The following is an 18,021-nucleotide window of genomic DNA, read 5'->3' on the forward strand; positions in this document are numbered from 1 at the left end:
GTTGGTCTTTCGACAAATTGACAATCGATTTTACATTTTGACGATTTTGTAAAATTACGGTTTTCCGTATATTGGGTGTAAACTTTTTTTTATATTTGTGACTTCGTTCTTGTATGTTGTGGCCGTGTTTTTGTGTGTTTTTTGTGATTTAGTCATTTCGTAACGAAATCATCGATTTGTCTTGAAAATCAAGTGGGTGTGGCCAGTCGTAATTTGAAAATGGCGCGCTCCGAGCACGTCCGGAAACTTCCGAATGCGTATTTTTATTATTTTCATTTCAAATGTAAATAACAATTTGAATTTTTTAACTGAGAACAGAAGCGTCATCTTCCATTTGAGCTAAAGCCCTGAAGAGAAATAAGTCTGCTATTTCGAAACTTTAACAGTTTATCGTACTTTATATCGTCGAGTTATACGTTTAATTGAATCTACAAGGTAATTTTGAGGTTATATGTGGGGTGTTTTTCCATAATTTGCACCCGAGTCGTGAAAAGGCACTTAAAGGGTGTTAAAATTGCGATTTTGCAGTGATGGAAGGTGGTCAGGAAGCACAACCCAAGAAGAGAGTAGATTTAGGGTCTCTACCAACTCGCCAATATTTGGATCAAACTGTGGTGCCAATCTTGATGCAAGCGCTCTCTCATCTCGCCAAAGAACGTCCGCCAGAGCCTATTTCGGCCTTAGCAGCTTATTTACTGAAGCATAAGTCTACATATGAGCAAGGCCCCGACAACTCGCCACCTCCAGAGGCTGAACCGAAGAGTTAAGGAAATTTACAGTGTAGGGTATTTATGTATATTTTTTTAAATAAATTGCTTTTGCCACACTTTGTGGTAAATAACGATGCAGATTGATGCGAAAACAATTTATTGAAACATTTGCATTGTATTTATTTTTAAAGTAGATAAAGTAAAGGTCTAAGTACTCACTAAAACAACTCCATCAAGAAAGAAATAAATATATGATTTACTAAAATATAAAGTCATATGTAACAAAGTCACTAAATATTTCAAATAACAATAAAACCCAGTCTATTATCGTGTCTCAATTCTAATAAAATTTAAGTGGATGGAAGAAAGATATCAGTGAAGATTATAATAATATTCAAACATTCTTTGGCATTGACGTTCTAAGCAAATTTATTTACACCTACACAAAATTTCTGAATTTTAACTTTACATAGAAGTATTTACACTTATCCAACCAATAATATACAACAAATTATTGTATCAAAAAATACTTCACAGCGCAAAAAATATTAGTTTTTCGTAATCTAACTATAATTGGAACAAAAATATCAACCATTAGTTTTCTACTTTACGTAACTTATTGCAACCTCTTGCACTTATCCTTGCACCAAGTAGATGATCCTGATCGATCAGAATATGGCATTCTTAACATAATATCTCTCAAAACAAATGTGGAGCAATCCAAACTGTGCCAAAAACACGTTTGAATACATATCCTTTGCCATTAAACACCAATCACATTCCACTTGAATGAAGCCATACACAACTTTGAAAATTAAGCGCTAAAGAATAGCGAAATGGCTACTTTCCACATATAAACTGCAACTACTTTAAACAGCGACTGACTAAACTACCACTATGTCTTTTTAACATTCGAGCAGCAGTTTGTACAGTCAAAACAGCATTGCTATCTTTTACTGATCCACTGTCGGTTAGTGGAACTACTAACTTGGCTCTTCAGCTGTTTTACTTCCTCGAGCAGTTTCTTCTTCTCCTCAAGCAGTCGCGACACTTCGTCCTGCGCTGAAGCCAAACACGACCTCAAAACCGCAGTTTCCTCTTCCGACTTCCGCAGCGACCGATTCTCCTCAGAAACCCTCTCGAACGCCGCTAAGCGTCTCCGCAGTTCTTCGTTATCAGACGTCAGTTGTCGGTTTAGCTTTGAAGCGCTTTGGTCGTGGTCTGAAGCAATCGACGATGTAGACGACATCTGGTTCGGCTTATTTGGGAGAATATTGAAAACGCCGTCTTCGGACCGGTTTATATATAACTGAGTCACATTTAAATCGATGGGGATGGGGCCTGGGGACGTTATGTTCACAGGAGGTCGGTCTTCGTTCAAGTGTAGCTGAACGTTATCCAAAGAAATCTGCATCGGCATCGGGATCGGGATGATTTCGTCTTCTGCTAAATCAGCTAAACCTGTCACTGTGCTCATTGATAAATCTAAATATAAATCCGCGACTTTTATTGTTAGGAGGTCTCTGAAGAGCTTCTTCATGTTGTCTCGGTCTCTAAAATCTAGCTGCATCATTGATTTCGAGCTTGGTAATGTTAAAGTGTGGTCCAGTCGTAGTTTGACTTTTGGCGATGTTGTGTTGTTTGAGGGATTGTCGGCCCATGCTCTCGCTCGGGAACTAAACTTGCTCTAAATTAAGAAAAATGATGATTAAGGTGATGAAAAATAAGGCTAGGCACAGATACTACTCTACGCATGACTGAAGGCTACTGTGGTGCGTATGTCGTAGTAACGCACCAAAGGTTGCACTATGTAAGAGTGATAGGTGGTTAATGATTAAATAAAAACGAGGGGTAACCACTGAAACAAGTACCGCACCTAGACATTCATTACAAACCCACTTCTGACATTACATCTATGTTATATATTTTTTAAGTGCGGTCTAGATTTTTTTCAATGTGTAACAATTTTCAAACCGTTAGGTTTAGGCCCATTTCGAAATAAATTTCAAGTCATCGTGCAAATTTTTACAAAATTTTGAGCAAGAAAGTTGCATAAAATAGGCTTATTTCAATACGGTAACTACAATTATCACACTAGTACGGTTATAACATTCTATTCTCGCCTGTTTTCGTAGTTATAATAATGTTTGTGAACTGCATTAAGGGTGTTTTGTTATTTTTTAGACTGAATATGTGTCTTAAGTGTGTATATGTTTGTGTATTTTACATCAATTATTGTTTTTCTGACGAATGTAAATACGTTTGTATTTTAGCATGAAATAAATTTAAACCATTTAAAGTACAGCACGGCAAGCTGATTTTTTTCTAACTATGTTCTTGCTAAATTGATCCAAGAAATTTTATTCGTACAAAAATACTGAAAGCGAGAGTAAAATATATTGTAATTTACATTATTAGGGATTTTCAAAGTGTTGCCAGCTGTATTTTTCATTAGAATGTCGTTTCAGTGTACTTCTTTAGCTATGATTTATGTTTCGTTCATCAAATATATATACATTAAATATACGTAGCTACAATTTATCAATATACATAACTTAAATTTTAAAACTCTAAATTTATTTACACATAACTGCCAGAAGCTGATAAATAAACAATAAGGAACTGATTTACGATGCTCGATAAGACTGGATAACTATTTGCAAACTCCATTATATTTTCCTAGACATAGCAAACAGTAAACGCTTATTGAGCTTCATGAATCATTCCATTGTATAATTTAAAAATTTATATTATGCTGATACTGCTAATGAAACATATCTTAATGTAGTTCTTCTCATATCCTTGACTATAAATAAATAACTAAATAAATAAAACTTATTGGTTTAAAACAATCAAAATTTTCACTTAATTTTATTTATTCATAATGATAAAAGTGGGACAACGAACTCAATAACACTTCATTTTTCTGTACCTATATTTTTTTAAGATGGCGTCATCAACCTTTTGGTGGGGATGCATACATCAATTTTAATAACCACAAGTCATGACGTTTTAAGATTTCAAGAAATTAAATTCTTAAAATAAATAAGTTTATAAAAGTAACTAAATAAATTTCAACAATGTTGCTATGTAATTTTTAAAAACACCTTGCATATGTAAACTAAAAATCGAGATGATCTTGACATTCTGATGACGTCATCATTTTTTTTTTTGAAAGGGAAGAGCGATTTTTTTTTATTTGCCCTGTCAAAGTTCTTATGGTAAGTGCAATGTCATGAGTTCGGGTTAGCCTATTGTACAGAATGGTTACCCCCTCGAAAAAAAGTTTTGAGGTTGTGTCAGGATTAGTCTTACCATTTCACATAGACAGGGTTTATTATGACACACAGGCTGGTAGCAACAATAGGAGAAATGCTATTCTAGTGTATCTCTACAACTATTCTAAAACAAATCACGTGCATGTCAAGATGCGAAATGACTGTAAATTGTTTCAATACCTTCATTTTAGCCTGTGCCACACACAACATTCAGATGCATGCAAAAAGAAAAAATAAGAACTTTCATGTGATTAAAGAGTCCTTTTGTACATGTGTGACTGGTACTCCAGTATGTGTTATAAAATTCGCAATTTTCAATTTACAAGTTATGTTATTATAAAACATTCAAAATGAGAAATAGCCATGAAAATGTGACACCAAACGAGACTAACCTGAAATTCATCCCAAGGAATGGAAACACAGTCATCGCTACTAATATTCCCTACTTGGATTTTAATGGAAGACGAATAACCCATTGACTGTTGCAAAAATTCCACCTTGTTTAACTTAAACGTAGAAACTGAAATCTTAAACCCGGATTATTTTCTGGCGATTGGAGGTCTCGTTCTTACCAAATCTTTTCGTCTACAACTGCTGGTTAAAGAGTGATCACTGGTCGTGGTGATGGTGCTTTCATCCTCCAGCACCTCACTGGCTACTTCTACGGGGGCCGCGTTTTCCGCGGAAAATTCTTTCACGTTAAACATGAGGTCAGAAACGGCGCCATCGGATGCCTCCATACTAATCAGAACATAGTTCTCTGAATCACTAGAAGCATCGCTTCTTATGGATGCCGTGTCACTGGTATCGTCGGGACTGGGCTTCAACGCACTATCTAACGAAGACATTAAAGTCGTAAAACCCTTCTTCATTGAAGAGAAGCCTAAAAGTGCTCGTTACACAAGTGGATTTAGAAGGTGTATCAAAATATGGGAAAATTTAACTCGCAATACAGTGGAAGGAACGTGTAGTTTCAAAATTTCGTAGCCACATATTAAGGCAAACGTAAAAAATAAATACCATAAAAATTTCTCGGTATGTGCTTTTGTATTGAAGACTCAGTACGAAACAATAGGTCGCCTGTTTCCGTCTGTCTGTCTGTCTACCGTCTGTCCGGATTTTTATTAAACAGATAATCTCCGAAACTACTGAACCAGTTAAATTTTGTATGTGTATTACGAATGTCGTGTAAATGATCAAAATTTGGCTAATCGCTACCAACAATTTGTTGACGTCATCTCCAAAATTTACAGTAGTAAATATTATTTAAATTTTATAAATAAGATACTCCCGCACATTGTTTATGAACCCCTATTGAATTTTTATCTTGGACGTCCAGATTTTTGGAGAAAAAAAATCAAAATTACAACATCTTGCAATTTAACTTTGAAACTGCTCCGAACTTTTGGAAACGTTTTAGGTTATTGTAAGCATGGTAAATCGTTAATCAAATTTTTTTCGTTTATGCCCTTCTAATACAATAATGAGATGATTTTACAATTTTGCCGGTTTAATTTATATTCACCAAATATAATTTTTGGTGATTTCAAAAACATACATTGTTTATTTCAAATCCAATTCTCATCTGAATGACTCGGGTTTAAGATGAAATTTCTGCATTGAAATCAATAGAAAATCAAATAGTACGTTTCACCAGATTTTTTTTTTTTTTCATCTATTTAAGCTCATTTTACGTTTGTGTTTTTTTTTAAATTTATTTTGAAGTTCTTTATCATATTTTTAAGCGCACAGGCTACTTGTGACGTTTTTATTGCTTTTTTATAAAATAAAATGTCCATTTCTCCGCGTTTTTAAGATTATTTTTTAAAAAGTTGTGGATTTCTAAAGATTTTAACCATATTTTCAACGAATCCATATAGAAATCGCTCACTTTCAGTTTTTTATAAACAAAAAAAAAATAAATAAATAAAAACACTTCCAATGACAAAATTGGACTGTTAAAAATGATAAATCACCTTATTTTTTTGGGGAAAAAATCAAAATTGTGTTTTATAATTTAACTTTAAAATTGTAAAACCAAATGCTTTAAAAACTTACAAGTTTTTTAAGATTATTGTAAGCATGGTAAATCGTTAAGAATTTTTTTTTCGTTTAGGACCTCCTAAAAAATGATGACGTCATTTTATAATTTTGTAGAACAAATGTTTCTTAGTTGATAGCACTACATACTCCATGTATATGTAATTTAGAATCCATGTTGAGTTTTTACCCGAGACATCGACATTTTTGGGAAAAAATTCAAATTTAAAACAATTTAACTTAAAAATTGGAAACGTTTTAGGGCTATAGGAAAGATGATAAATCGTTAATCAAAATTTGTTTAAGGCCTTCCCAAAAAATTATGACGTCTTCTTAGAATTCTGCCAAACAAATGTTCTTTAAATTTTATGAAATAACATATTCCTGCATGTGTGATTTATGAATCCGTGTTGAAAGCATGCAGATTTTTGGATCAACATTGTACAACAATATTTTACAATGTAACTTTGAAATTACAAAAACCGAATGTTGTGAAATTGTGCAAATATTTTAAGATTATTTGAAACATGGTAAATCGTTACTCAAAATTTGTCCGTCATCTTACATTTTTGCCAAATTTCTTCAAATTTATTAGTGTTTTTGGAAAAAAAAACTGAATATGAATTAATCAATCGGTCCTTTCCTCTGCCTTGAGGACACAAAATCAACCAAATTTCATTTTCTTTTAATCGCTGATGTTTGTGCTAGCAGTAGAATTCGCTCGAAGTGTAAACATAAACAGTCGAAGTTGAGCATACACTATTTCATATTTAAAGACGTGGGGGTGGCGGGGATGTTAAATACGCAACTTTATAGAGGTTAACAGTTATCACAAAACGAAAATAGCAGAATCTAATTTTTTAAAGAAGCGGAATTTATCGGACTATACTTCAAAAGCGAGGGAAATTCTGTCAAAATAACCTTTCACAATTTTTTTACTAGTTTGTTTTTCTTGGTAGCGTCATCAAAATTCCAAAAACATCATTTTTCCAAAACGCCAATGTTACCAGCAAAACTAAAAATAACAGCTGTATACAATACCACAGGGCCCCACTTTGTAAATTTCCCGGTGGATCCTCATGTTCTCAATCCGACTCTGACAATGGTTTATAATTTTTATGATTTAAATAATCGCGCCAACAATTTTGGAGGGCTATTATTGGCTGTGAATGACATGCGCCACCTAGATTATTTTTGACAAATTTGTAAATCAATCTACTTATTTAAATTTCGTACTGCCCTTTTTAATTTTTAATCAAAGCATTTACTTTTTCACATAAAAATCAGAATGTTGAGTGACTCGATTTTTCCGCTGAAGTGGAAATATTATGAAAGAAATATGTTGAATCTTTATCTGTCACTTAACCAACCAGTGGCGTAGCATTCTGAAATAGGGGCATTCGATTTTTTCCTTCAGTTTCCTCTCCCTAAATATGTCTAGACGTTTTACTTTTCCTGTGATGCGTTCTTCTCAAAGTATTTCCACTCTAAAACAACTCAACCAAAGAATTAACTAATTAATTTAATTTAATTAACGTCATAAAATGTCAAATATCTCATACCCGGTGTATAAAATAAATAAATAAATAAAAATGTTCGGTTAATTTTTCCGCCTTTTTGATACACCCCATAATACACACAATTCTTTACCAGCATTGAAATTATTCTGGATGTTGATGTTCGTGAAGGGTTGTTGCGCACTCTTCGTCATGGACTTAATTTCAGGACTACTCTGAGGAAAATCCATTGAGTAACTAGTGGACAGTTCGAGTTGAGTACCAGACCCATTCGCCATGGTCTTTTTAACATTATCCTGAGTAATAGAGAGAGTACTTGTTTGCCAAACGGTCGCCGTTGAACCGACCACAATATCATCGGCAATACTTGAAGAATCCGGAACGAAAGACTCGACATCGCCACCAGAGGACTCTTTCCCGGGACACTGAGATGGCATAACGAAAGTGACTTCGAGTTGTGGAATCAGAGCACCGACAACCAGAGAGCCGCTACTTTCAACCTAAAAACAACCAATAAACAAAAACCCACACAAAACTAAATAATACTTTTAAAATTTTGCTGGAGTCAATAGACAAAAACGTAACCATCTCAGAAGCGTCTTCCGCCAAACGCAACAAAAACAAATACTGATAATGGTTCAGCTGCACACTCACAAGGTTAGAAATGTGCGCTAAAGCATGAATATCAGCGTTCGTGGTATCCTTGATGGTCGAATTCGGGTCCATTTGGGTGTGCACCCAAACCGTCACCGGTACTGCATCCAAAAACGGCACCGGTTTCCCTGTACCCACAGCTCGAGCCCCTAAAAAGTCGCCCCAAACGGGATCTAAGCTAATACACCACACATCCTTGGCTTCAGTCCATAATAACTCTCTGCTCAACTGTTCCACCTGGAACGTTCATGTTAAAAACGTAACACTCGATACACAGCTCGTACCAATGCTTCCAAAGACGAAACGTTGAGCTCATTAGGCACAGTTCGTATATTATCACTTGTTGAGATATGGTCTAGGAATTTTTGAGTAACTACATAAAAATCGGTACCCCGAGAGGGAAACTCCGATCCGAAAAATAAAGAACCCATGTGGAATGAGTCGACGCACTTTGCTAAATCGGCTCTTGAGGATTGTTCAAGACTTCGTACGTTTGTTATGGTGATACGTGTTACTTGGAAACTTAGGGATTTTGGCCGGTCTCTTTGGTTGGGGTAGTCGATGGCGCTTTCGAAACTTATCTGAAAAAATTTGGTGGTGATGATGTCGTGGAGGTGGGTTTACGTACTCTCGGGAGTATTGCCTCGACTTTTACGTCAATGTAAGTGTAGTTCGATGGAGACGTTTCTTGTTTTGAAGCCATTAGTGACTGGTATAGGTTTAAACCGAAGGAGTTGAGCCATAAGCAACTATCCACATCAAAGACTATTTGGACGGGATTTAAGTGAACGTAGAATTTTGGAGGTGGCACTAAAATAACGTCAGTTAAATGATCTCTGTGTTAGAAGTTTGATTTAAAAAAATCTGTTGCCATAAATTGAGTAAAAAAAATACATTTCTAATTTTAATTATTTCCTAATATTTCGCAAATTAGGCAGTTTTTCAATTTATACCTCTTACTTTCATTTTTTATCCGCATAACGTACTTCAGGAAATTTACATTTTTGTATTTTAAAAAGTTCAACACTCATTAAAAATATCAACAGTTTTACAATTCAATATAAAGCAAAGTGTTTTTCTTTGATAACAAACACTAATGTGTAGTAAAATATATCTAATGTGGAAAACAAATACATATGGAAAAATTGTTACTTCTTTTTTTTTGTACTTGAGTGGTTTAGATATTCTATGCTCATGTGATATGAGAATAAAAACCTGTGTAAATACATTTATGTGTGTTCACAGTTCAAATGAATTATGATAACACTAATAAAATTATTTAACAATACTGATGAAAAAGAAAAACAAGCTCTAAATATATTTCTCTTCAAGGATCGTGTAATACGTACTCTACCATTTCTAACTCTATTGCTCTATCATGTCAGCCTATTCGTAGCCACTATTACATACATGTCATTAAACTAGGCTTTTTTCGTTTATTGACATTTATTTTCATTAATAAGCGAAACTTAACATTAAATTGTGATTTTTTGGCAGTTTTAAACTGTTCAAAGACTCAGGACGATGAAAAAATCAGAAATTTTCAAAATTATCATTACATATTTAAAATGGAAACTAAAAAAATTTCAAATCAAGAACTGAAGAAACGAAAAATTAAAAAATCCAAAAGTTGAAAAATCGAAAAATTGAAAACACCAAAAAACAAAGCGGAAAATTGCAAAGTTAATAAAATGAAAACTCAAAGAATTGTATATTGAAAAAAATTGTAAAGCAAAAAATTATAATATCGGAGCACTGAAAAATCGAAAAATTGTAAAATTAAAGTTGAGTTATTTTTCGAGAGATTTGTCTTTAAACTACATACCGGGTGACTATTAATAATTTAAACAAATTTTTGTGTTGGTAATTCTGCATTATTGGTAACAATGTCAGTTCACAGTTGTCAATTATGACATGAGCACGCCTAAAAAAACAACCAATGAGAAGATAGCAGCTACTGAATTGGTGCTCAAAATTTCAATTTTACATGAGGTGTGTCATCATAAAAATTTAAATATGTTGCCAACGTGACAAAAATCATGAACATTAATAGTGAGTTGGTATTAAGGACGAAATATGAGGTTTATTACAAAAAATATTGAATGAAGCTGAAATTTCACTGCAGGTCTCAATGGAATACTCCAAATCAAAATCTTTTTATAAATAATTTCCCACAAAGAACTTAACACATATGATTGAAAAAAGTCCTATAGTAGGCCATGAGATTTATTTTTAAAACAATGATGTTGGCAATACCAGCGCGTTCCTTGTTCAGTTTGACAGGTACGGTTAAATAAAAGTGTCAAACGGCTGCAGTACCAACATTATTATTTTAAAAATAAATTTTATGGGACGTTTTTCGATTATATGATATTTAATGATTAATATCAACATCTTATTAGTTTGGCTCCAATACAATTAAACAAATTTCGCCACTCATACTATATCTTTATAATAATAATAATACCTAAATAACATCTGTATAAAATACCGCAGGGCCCCACTTTGTAAATTTCCCGGTGGACCCACGTGTCCTCAATCCAACACTGACATTAATGTTTTAATATTTTTATAATTTAAATAATCGCGCCGACAATATTGATGTTGGAGGTTTATTATTGGTTGTGAATGACACGCGCCACCTAGATTATTTTTTACAAATTGAGAGGATTTATTTAATAAATTTCCTACTGCCATTTTTAATTTTTCATCAAAGCCTTTGCTTTTTAACATAACAATCAGAATGTTGAGTGACTCGTTTTTTCCCGCTAAAGTGGAAACATTATGAGAGAAATATGTTAAATTTTTATCTGTCACTTAAGCTTCGACCAGTGGCGTATCATTTGCATTCTGAAATGGGGGCATTCGATTTTTTTTGCTTCAGTTTCCTCTCTCTAAATTTGTCTAGGCGCTTTTACTTTTCCTGAGGCGTGTTCTTCTCAAAGCATTTCCACTCTAAAACAACTTAACCAAAGAATTAATTAATTCATTTAACTTAATTAACGTCATAAAATGTCAATTAGCTCATACTCGATGTATAACGAAAAAAATGTTTGGTTAATTTTTCCGCTTTTCCAACAAACTTTCCAAAATAAAATATGAAATGCCAAATGAAACTTCCACTTTTTTGAAAATTTTATAAGTCTTTATTCCATAAAATTGTGATTTTTGGCAGTTTTAAATTGTTTAAAGACTCAGGACGAATAAAAAAAAATCATCACAAGTGAGATAGGGCGGGTGGGCGGAGCTCAAATTTTACCTGTTTTTCTTAATATACGTAGTCTTGTTATTTCAAAAGTTGAAAAATCGGAAAATTGAAAATGTGAAAATTTTTCAAAATTATAATTAAATTTTTAAAATAGGAGCTAGAAAAATTTCAAATCAAGAATTGAAGAAACGAAAAATTAAAAAATCTAGAAGTTGAAAAATCGAAAAACAGAAAACCCAAAAATTGCAAATAGGAAAACTGCAAAATTAATAAAGTGAAATATCCAAAAGAAGGAAAATCGTAAAACTGAAAAATTTAAACATTGAAACGAAAAATTGAAAAACAAAAAATTATAAAATCGGAGCATTGAAAAATCGAAAAATTGTAAAATTAAAGAAAATAAAAAACCGAAAGGAAAAATTCCAAATCGAGAATCCTTTTGATAATATAATAATCCACTGAACCGGGTGACTATTTATAATTTAAAAACAATGTGTTGTCATAAATTAAAGATATCGTCTTAAATAAAGAAAATAGATTTCTAATTTTAATTATTTCCTAATATTTCCCAAATTATGCAGTTTCTCAATTTATACCTCTTACTTTCATTTTTTATCAGCATAACGTATATAAGAAAACTTGAAATTAAACACTCGTTACGAATAACAAAAATTTTACAATTCAATATAAAGCAAAGTGTTTGATAAAAGACACTACTGTTTAGCAAAATATATCTAATGTGGAAAACAAATATGGAAAAATTGTTACTTCCTTTTTTTATACTTGAGTGGTTAAATATTATATGCTCATGTGATATGATAATAGAAACCTATGTAAATAAATTTGTGTGTTCACAGTTCAAATGAATTGTGATAACACTGATAATTATTTAACAATACTGATTTAAAAACAAAAAGTTCTAAATATATTTCTTTTCAAGAATCGTGTAACATGTACCTTACCATTTCTAACTCTTGCTCTATCATGTCATCCTAGCCATAGCCACTAGTACATACAATTAAACATGTCATTAAACTAGGCTTTTTTCGTTTATTGATATTTTCATTAATACGCGAAACTTTCCAAAATAAAATATGAAATGCCACTTTTTGAAAATTGTATAAGTCTTCATTCTATAAAATAATTGTGATTTTTTGGCAGTTTTCAACTGTTCAAAGACTCAGGATGAATAAAAAAATCACCACAATTGAGGTAGGGTGGGTGGGCGGGGCTCAAATTTTACCTTTTTTTTCTTAATATACGTACTCTTGTTATTCGAAAAGTAGAAAAATCGGAAAATTGAAAAAATGAAAACTTCAAAATTATCACTACATATTTAAAATGGAAACTAGAAAAATTTCAGATCAAGAATTGAAGAAACGAAAAATTAAAAAATCGAAAAATAGAAAACCCACAAAACAAATCGGAAAATTGCAAAATTAATAAAATGAAACATCCAAAAGTTGGAAAATCGAAAAACTGAAAAATTAAAAAATGAAAACTCGAAGAGTTGTATGTATATTGAAAAAATTGAAAAAATCGGAACATTGAAAAAGTGAAAAATTTTCAAAATTATCATTACATATTTAAAATGGAAACTAGAAAAATTTCAAATCAAGAATTGAAGGAACGAAAAATTAAAAAAATTATAAAAGTTGAAAAATCGAAAAATAGAAAACCCAAAAATTGCAAATCGGAAAATTGCAAAATTAATAAAATAAAACATCCAAAAGTTCGAAAATCGAAAAACTGAAGAATTTAAAAAAGAAAACTCGAAGTGTCGCATATTGCAAAAAAATTAAAAATTATAAATAGAAAAATCGAAGAAACGAAAAATTGAAAAGCAAAAAATGATAAAATCGGAGCATTGAAAAATCGAAAAATAGAAAACCCAAAAAACAAATCGAAAAATTGCAAAATTAATAAAATGAAACATCCAAAAGTTGGAAAATAGAAAAACTAAAAAATTAAAAAATGAAAACTAGAAGAGTTGTATGTATATTGAAAAAATTGAAAAAATCGGAAAATTGAAAAAGTGAAAACTTTTCAAAACTATCATTACATATTTAAAATGGAAACTAGAAAAATTTCGGATCAAGAGTTGAAGAAACGAAAAATTAAAAAATCTAAAAGTTGAAAAATAGAAAACCCACAAAACAAATCGGAAAATTGCAAAATTAATAAAATGAAACATCCAAAAGTTGGAAAATCGAAAAACTGAAAAATTAAAAAATGAAAACTGGAAGAGTTGTATGTATATTAAAAAAATTGAAAAAATCGGAATATTGAAAAAGTGAAAAATTTTCAAAATTATCATTACATATTTAAAATGGAAACTAGAAAAATTTCAAATCAAGAATTGAAGAAACGAAAAATTAAAAAAATTATAAAAGTTGAAAAATCGAAAAATAGAAAACCCAAAAATTGCAAAATTAATAAAATAAAACATCCAAAAGTTCGAAAATCGAAAAACTGAAAAATTTAAAAAAGAAAACTCGAAGAGTTGTATATGTATTGAAAAAAATGAAAAAATATAAATAGAAAAATCGAAGAAATGAAAAATTGAAAAGCAAAAAATGATAAAATCGGAGCACTGAAAAATCGAAAAATAGAAAACCCAAAAAACAAATCGGAAAATTGCAAAATTAATAAAATGAAAGATCCAAAAGTTGGAAAATCGAAAAACTGAAAAATTAAAAAAAGAAAACTCGAAGAGTTGTATGTATATTGAAAAAATTGAAAAAATCGGGACATTGAAAAAGTGAAAAATTTTCAAAATTATCATTACATATTTAAAATGGAAACTAGAAAAATTTAAAATCAAGAATTGAAGAAACGAAAAATTAAAAAAATTATAAAAGTTGAAAAGTCGAAAAATAGAAAACCCAACAATTGCAAATCGGAAAATTGCAAAATTAATAAAATAAAACATCCAAAAGTTCGAAAATCGAAAAACTGAAAAATTTAAAAAAGAAAACTCGAAGTAACGAAAAATTGAAAAGCAAAAAATGATAAAATCGGAGCATTGAAAAATCGGAAAATTGTAAAATTAAAGTTAAGTTATTTTTTTGAGAGATTTCTCTTTTAAACTACATATCGGGTGACTATTAATAATTTAAACAAATTTTTGTGATGGTAATTCTGAATTATTGATAACAATATCAGTTGTCAATTTTGACATGTGCGCGCCGAAAAAACCAATGAGAAGATAGCAGCTACTGAATTGGTGATCAAAATTTCACTTTTACATGAGGTGTGTCATCATAAAAATTTAAATATGTTGCCAACCTGACAAAAATCACAAACATTAATAGTGACTCGGTATTAAGGACGAAATATGAGGTTTATTACAAAAAAATATTGAATGAAGCTGAAGTTTCCCTGGAATATTCTAGATCAAAATCTTTTTATAAATAATTTTTCCACAGTGATTAACATTATAATAAGCCATAAAATTTTAAAACAATGATGTTGGCAATACCAACGCGTTCCTTGATCACTTTGACAGGTACGGTTAAATAAATGTCAAATAAAGTGTCGAATGGGTGTAGCACCAACATTATTATTTTAAAAATAAAATTCATTAGCGTTTTTCGATAATGATATTTAATAATCAATATCAACATTTTATTAGTTTCGTTCCAATGCAATTAAACAATTTTCGCCACTCATGCTATATCTTTACAACAAAGAAACAGTAACGCAATTTTCGATTATCTGTGTCATAAAAAAATATTAATGAGACAGCAAATTGCAGTTCTAGTGCTGTTAAAAAATTAAATGTAAGCCTGATTTTACTTCCTGTGAAAAAAACACTCGTGTTAATAGAAAACGATTACGTCAGTGATCATAAAATATAGATAGGCTGACATTGCGGTATAATGTATGTATCTAGGTTTGGCGCCATAAAGATATATTTTCTAGACATTTTCGCAATAACTAAATCCTAATTCTAACGTAACTTTGACCAATTTGCTCGGTGACCTTGTAAAAATATTACTCTATGTGTTCAAACAAGTTATAAAGCGCTCATTTAATACAACCAGAACAAACTGTAAATATTTACAATGTTAATAAAAAATAATTGGTAATGATAGAACATGTAACGTCTCATTCTTTCGTGAATATAACCCCAAATATAAGAAAAACACTCAGATTCAGTGCGCTCTAATCAGAAATAATTTTTTTATTGTTTCACTTTTACGTTGTCATAAATTTAATACAAAAATTAACAACGCAGGACCATAAAATAAATAATATACTTACAAGGAAATGGCACGTCGCTTGGATAGTAATAATATATGAACTCTGCATGGACAATACTTGCGTCTTTTGGTAACGACATGTGGTCACGATCGCCTATAAAAAAATAACCCCATTGTAAAAATGAATAAAATAGCAAGTCATAAAAAATCAAAAGAACAAAACAAACTGCTCTAGGTTTAAAAAAATGACATTTTAGTACCTGCAGCCGCATTCTTATCTTTCCTTTTATGCTGAGCTAGTGAAGAAAATTAATTTTATTTAAGACCGTTAGTAATTTTTTTGACTTACCGGCCACAAACTCTTTAAGGGCTTGTTTTTTCCCGGACGTGGTAACTTTATACAGAGTGAAGTCTTCAATTCTCATGATAACGCAAGTCGTCATTAATTTATTCAACTGCATTTCAATTCGCCGTTTCACTTCTTTTTGATTAGGACTCACTGGTTTCTTCTGGTCGAGATTTGGAGACTGGCTGGGGGTTGTTCGTGGGGACAACCCTGGCTGGGCCTGCTTTTGGTCAAAAATATTGTCCTTTGAATAAACATAGTGGCCCATCTCAGGATATATTCCCTATATTTAAATGTAGTATAATGATAATAATAATAACAAAAGTTCAATGAATTACCTCACCACCCTCTTGTCTCTTGAGATTGGGGCTTTTCCCCGCTTTATAAGCTACAACTTGAGGACTATCATCACCATAATTAAAAACCTTCAATTATATACACATTCATAAATTGGAATATTATTAAATCTTAGACTAACTTTGGACGACCTTGACAATGGTGTGTGTTGAATCTTGCTGCGGTCAATCAAATCAAAGAACTTGGTTCTGAAACTCATTAACGCCTGTTCTTGCCACATGGTATGTGGCACCGCCACGTCATTATACTTTGGCCAATGTTTCCTATTCCCTTTGGCTAAATGATAAGGATAAAAATCAATCTGGAACCTCCTAACTGCAATCTGTAAAGCCCCTCCATCTTTAAGATTAGGATGGGTGGATCTCCCAGTCCCTGGATCATCACACAAGTGCAGCACAATTTGATTTGAAAGAAAATGATAAGAAGTCTCAACCACATCATAGAACGTGAAAATGCTAGGCTTATTCGCCGTTCCGCTTTTTGATCTCGCTTCCTGAGCTTGTTGGGCTTGGTATTCCGGAAATTCTTCAAGTTTTCTCGCCGCTTTCGCCTTCCTAGTGATTTGGGTGGCTTTCTGGACAAGACCAGCTAAAGAATCAAGAAAATGTAAGGCTGCTTTGAGTTGGGAGTCAGTGAGGACCCAGAGGAGATCATCCAGGATTATAACCAAGCGGGACCCCATTATGAAACAGTCTGATAGTCTCTTTTTGATTACAATGCGGCATCTGGCCTGGTTTGTTAGCAGACGCAAAGGCGTTAGGTTTTTGTCAATGGTTGATTTGGCCTCAATTCTCACAGTCTGCCATTCAAGCTCTTTAAAAATCAATAGTTGTCCTTTTTCCGCGTCTTTAAGTCTTGTCATTCGTAAGTCAGATTTGCCCCACTTTGGGGTTTTTGATTCAACTACTATGCGCGACAGCTGGAAGCAAAAGTTAGATTTGTTTAGACAAGTTTGAGGGGGTACCTGGACACTAGCTGTGAAAGCTGGACTGTTGAATAGTATGTTGACCGTATTGACTGTGACAGTAATGCCATCAATGACTTTATGAATAAAACTGTACTTTCCTGGTATGGCGTACGACGATAGGCCCCCTTGTGCGGACATTGATCGTAATTCCTCACATGTTTCCACAGTTATGTTAACTTCATCCAAACTCTGTAACTAGGGGTTAAATCGTTGTTCTTTGTTACAATAATCAAGTACCAAATGAATAGGAACACTCTTTAATTTCGTCCACGGTATTCTAAACGACACTTTATTGCACCACGCTTTCGTCAAACGCAACCAAGAAGGCAGTTCCAGCAAGTCAGTCAAAACAATTTCATTCAGTTCCAAGTTGGAAAGCTCGCCTTCTCCTTTAAACGTACTCAGGTTGATTTTGTCAGCCGATAAATTTTTTGTAAACCTATAAAACATACAACGGGATGAGTGTCTATGAAACATTTATTCTGCGCTCAAAAATTTACCTAGAGAGGTGTTTCAACAGTTGGTTTTTTATAATAGAAACCATTTTATTTCACTTTATTCTACTACTACAACTACTAGGACACAACGTTTTTGTGGTTTCTGTTACATGACTAGAATAAATTAATTAAATGATGGGGAATTATAAATTAATTTAATTAGAAAAACACAACCGAATCACACAAGTCGGAAAAATCTGGGATTTTGACATTTTCATCAGTCATTGACAAAGGCTGCGCAT

The 18,021-nt window shown here is 32.2% G+C and overlaps 1 protein-coding gene across 3 annotated transcripts; it reads right to left on the reverse strand.

Annotated features, from left to right (window-relative positions):
- Positions 1 to 901: 901 nt before the first annotated feature.
- LOC135127477 (uncharacterized protein) lies at positions 902 to 18,008 on the reverse strand. Of its 3 annotated transcripts, none has more exons than XM_064053918.1 (15): positions 17,783 to 18,008; positions 17,520 to 17,721; positions 17,280 to 17,471; positions 16,437 to 17,234; positions 16,297 to 16,383; positions 15,962 to 16,241; positions 15,873 to 15,908; positions 15,674 to 15,766; positions 8,828 to 9,009; positions 8,484 to 8,780; positions 8,092 to 8,436; positions 7,679 to 8,045; positions 4,561 to 4,823; positions 4,381 to 4,515; positions 902 to 2,397 (listed from the first exon to the last, which is right to left on the reverse strand). In XM_064053918.1, the coding sequence occupies exons 1-15, from the start codon at positions 17,824 to 17,826 to the stop codon at positions 1,657 to 1,659; spliced, it is 4,062 nt and encodes a 1,353-aa protein (XP_063909988.1). In that variant the 5' UTR covers positions 17,827 to 18,008; the 3' UTR covers positions 902 to 1,656. The 3 variants fall into 3 exon arrangements, with proteins under 3 accessions (XP_063909988.1, XP_063909980.1, XP_063909981.1); XM_064053910.1 differs by having other exon boundaries at positions 4,561 to 4,871; XM_064053911.1 differs by lacking the exon at positions 15,873 to 15,908 and having other exon boundaries at positions 903 to 2,397; positions 4,561 to 4,871; positions 17,783 to 18,007.
- Positions 18,009 to 18,021: the final 13 nt, after the last annotated feature.

Source organism: Zophobas morio, unplaced genomic scaffold, assembly GCF_036711695.1.
Source record: "Zophobas morio isolate AGI-343-1 ecotype UQ-CSIRO unplaced genomic scaffold, CSIRO_AGI_Zmor_V1 ptg000002l, whole genome shotgun sequence".
Classification (NCBI taxonomy): Eukaryota; Metazoa; Arthropoda; class Insecta; order Coleoptera; family Tenebrionidae; genus Zophobas; species Zophobas morio.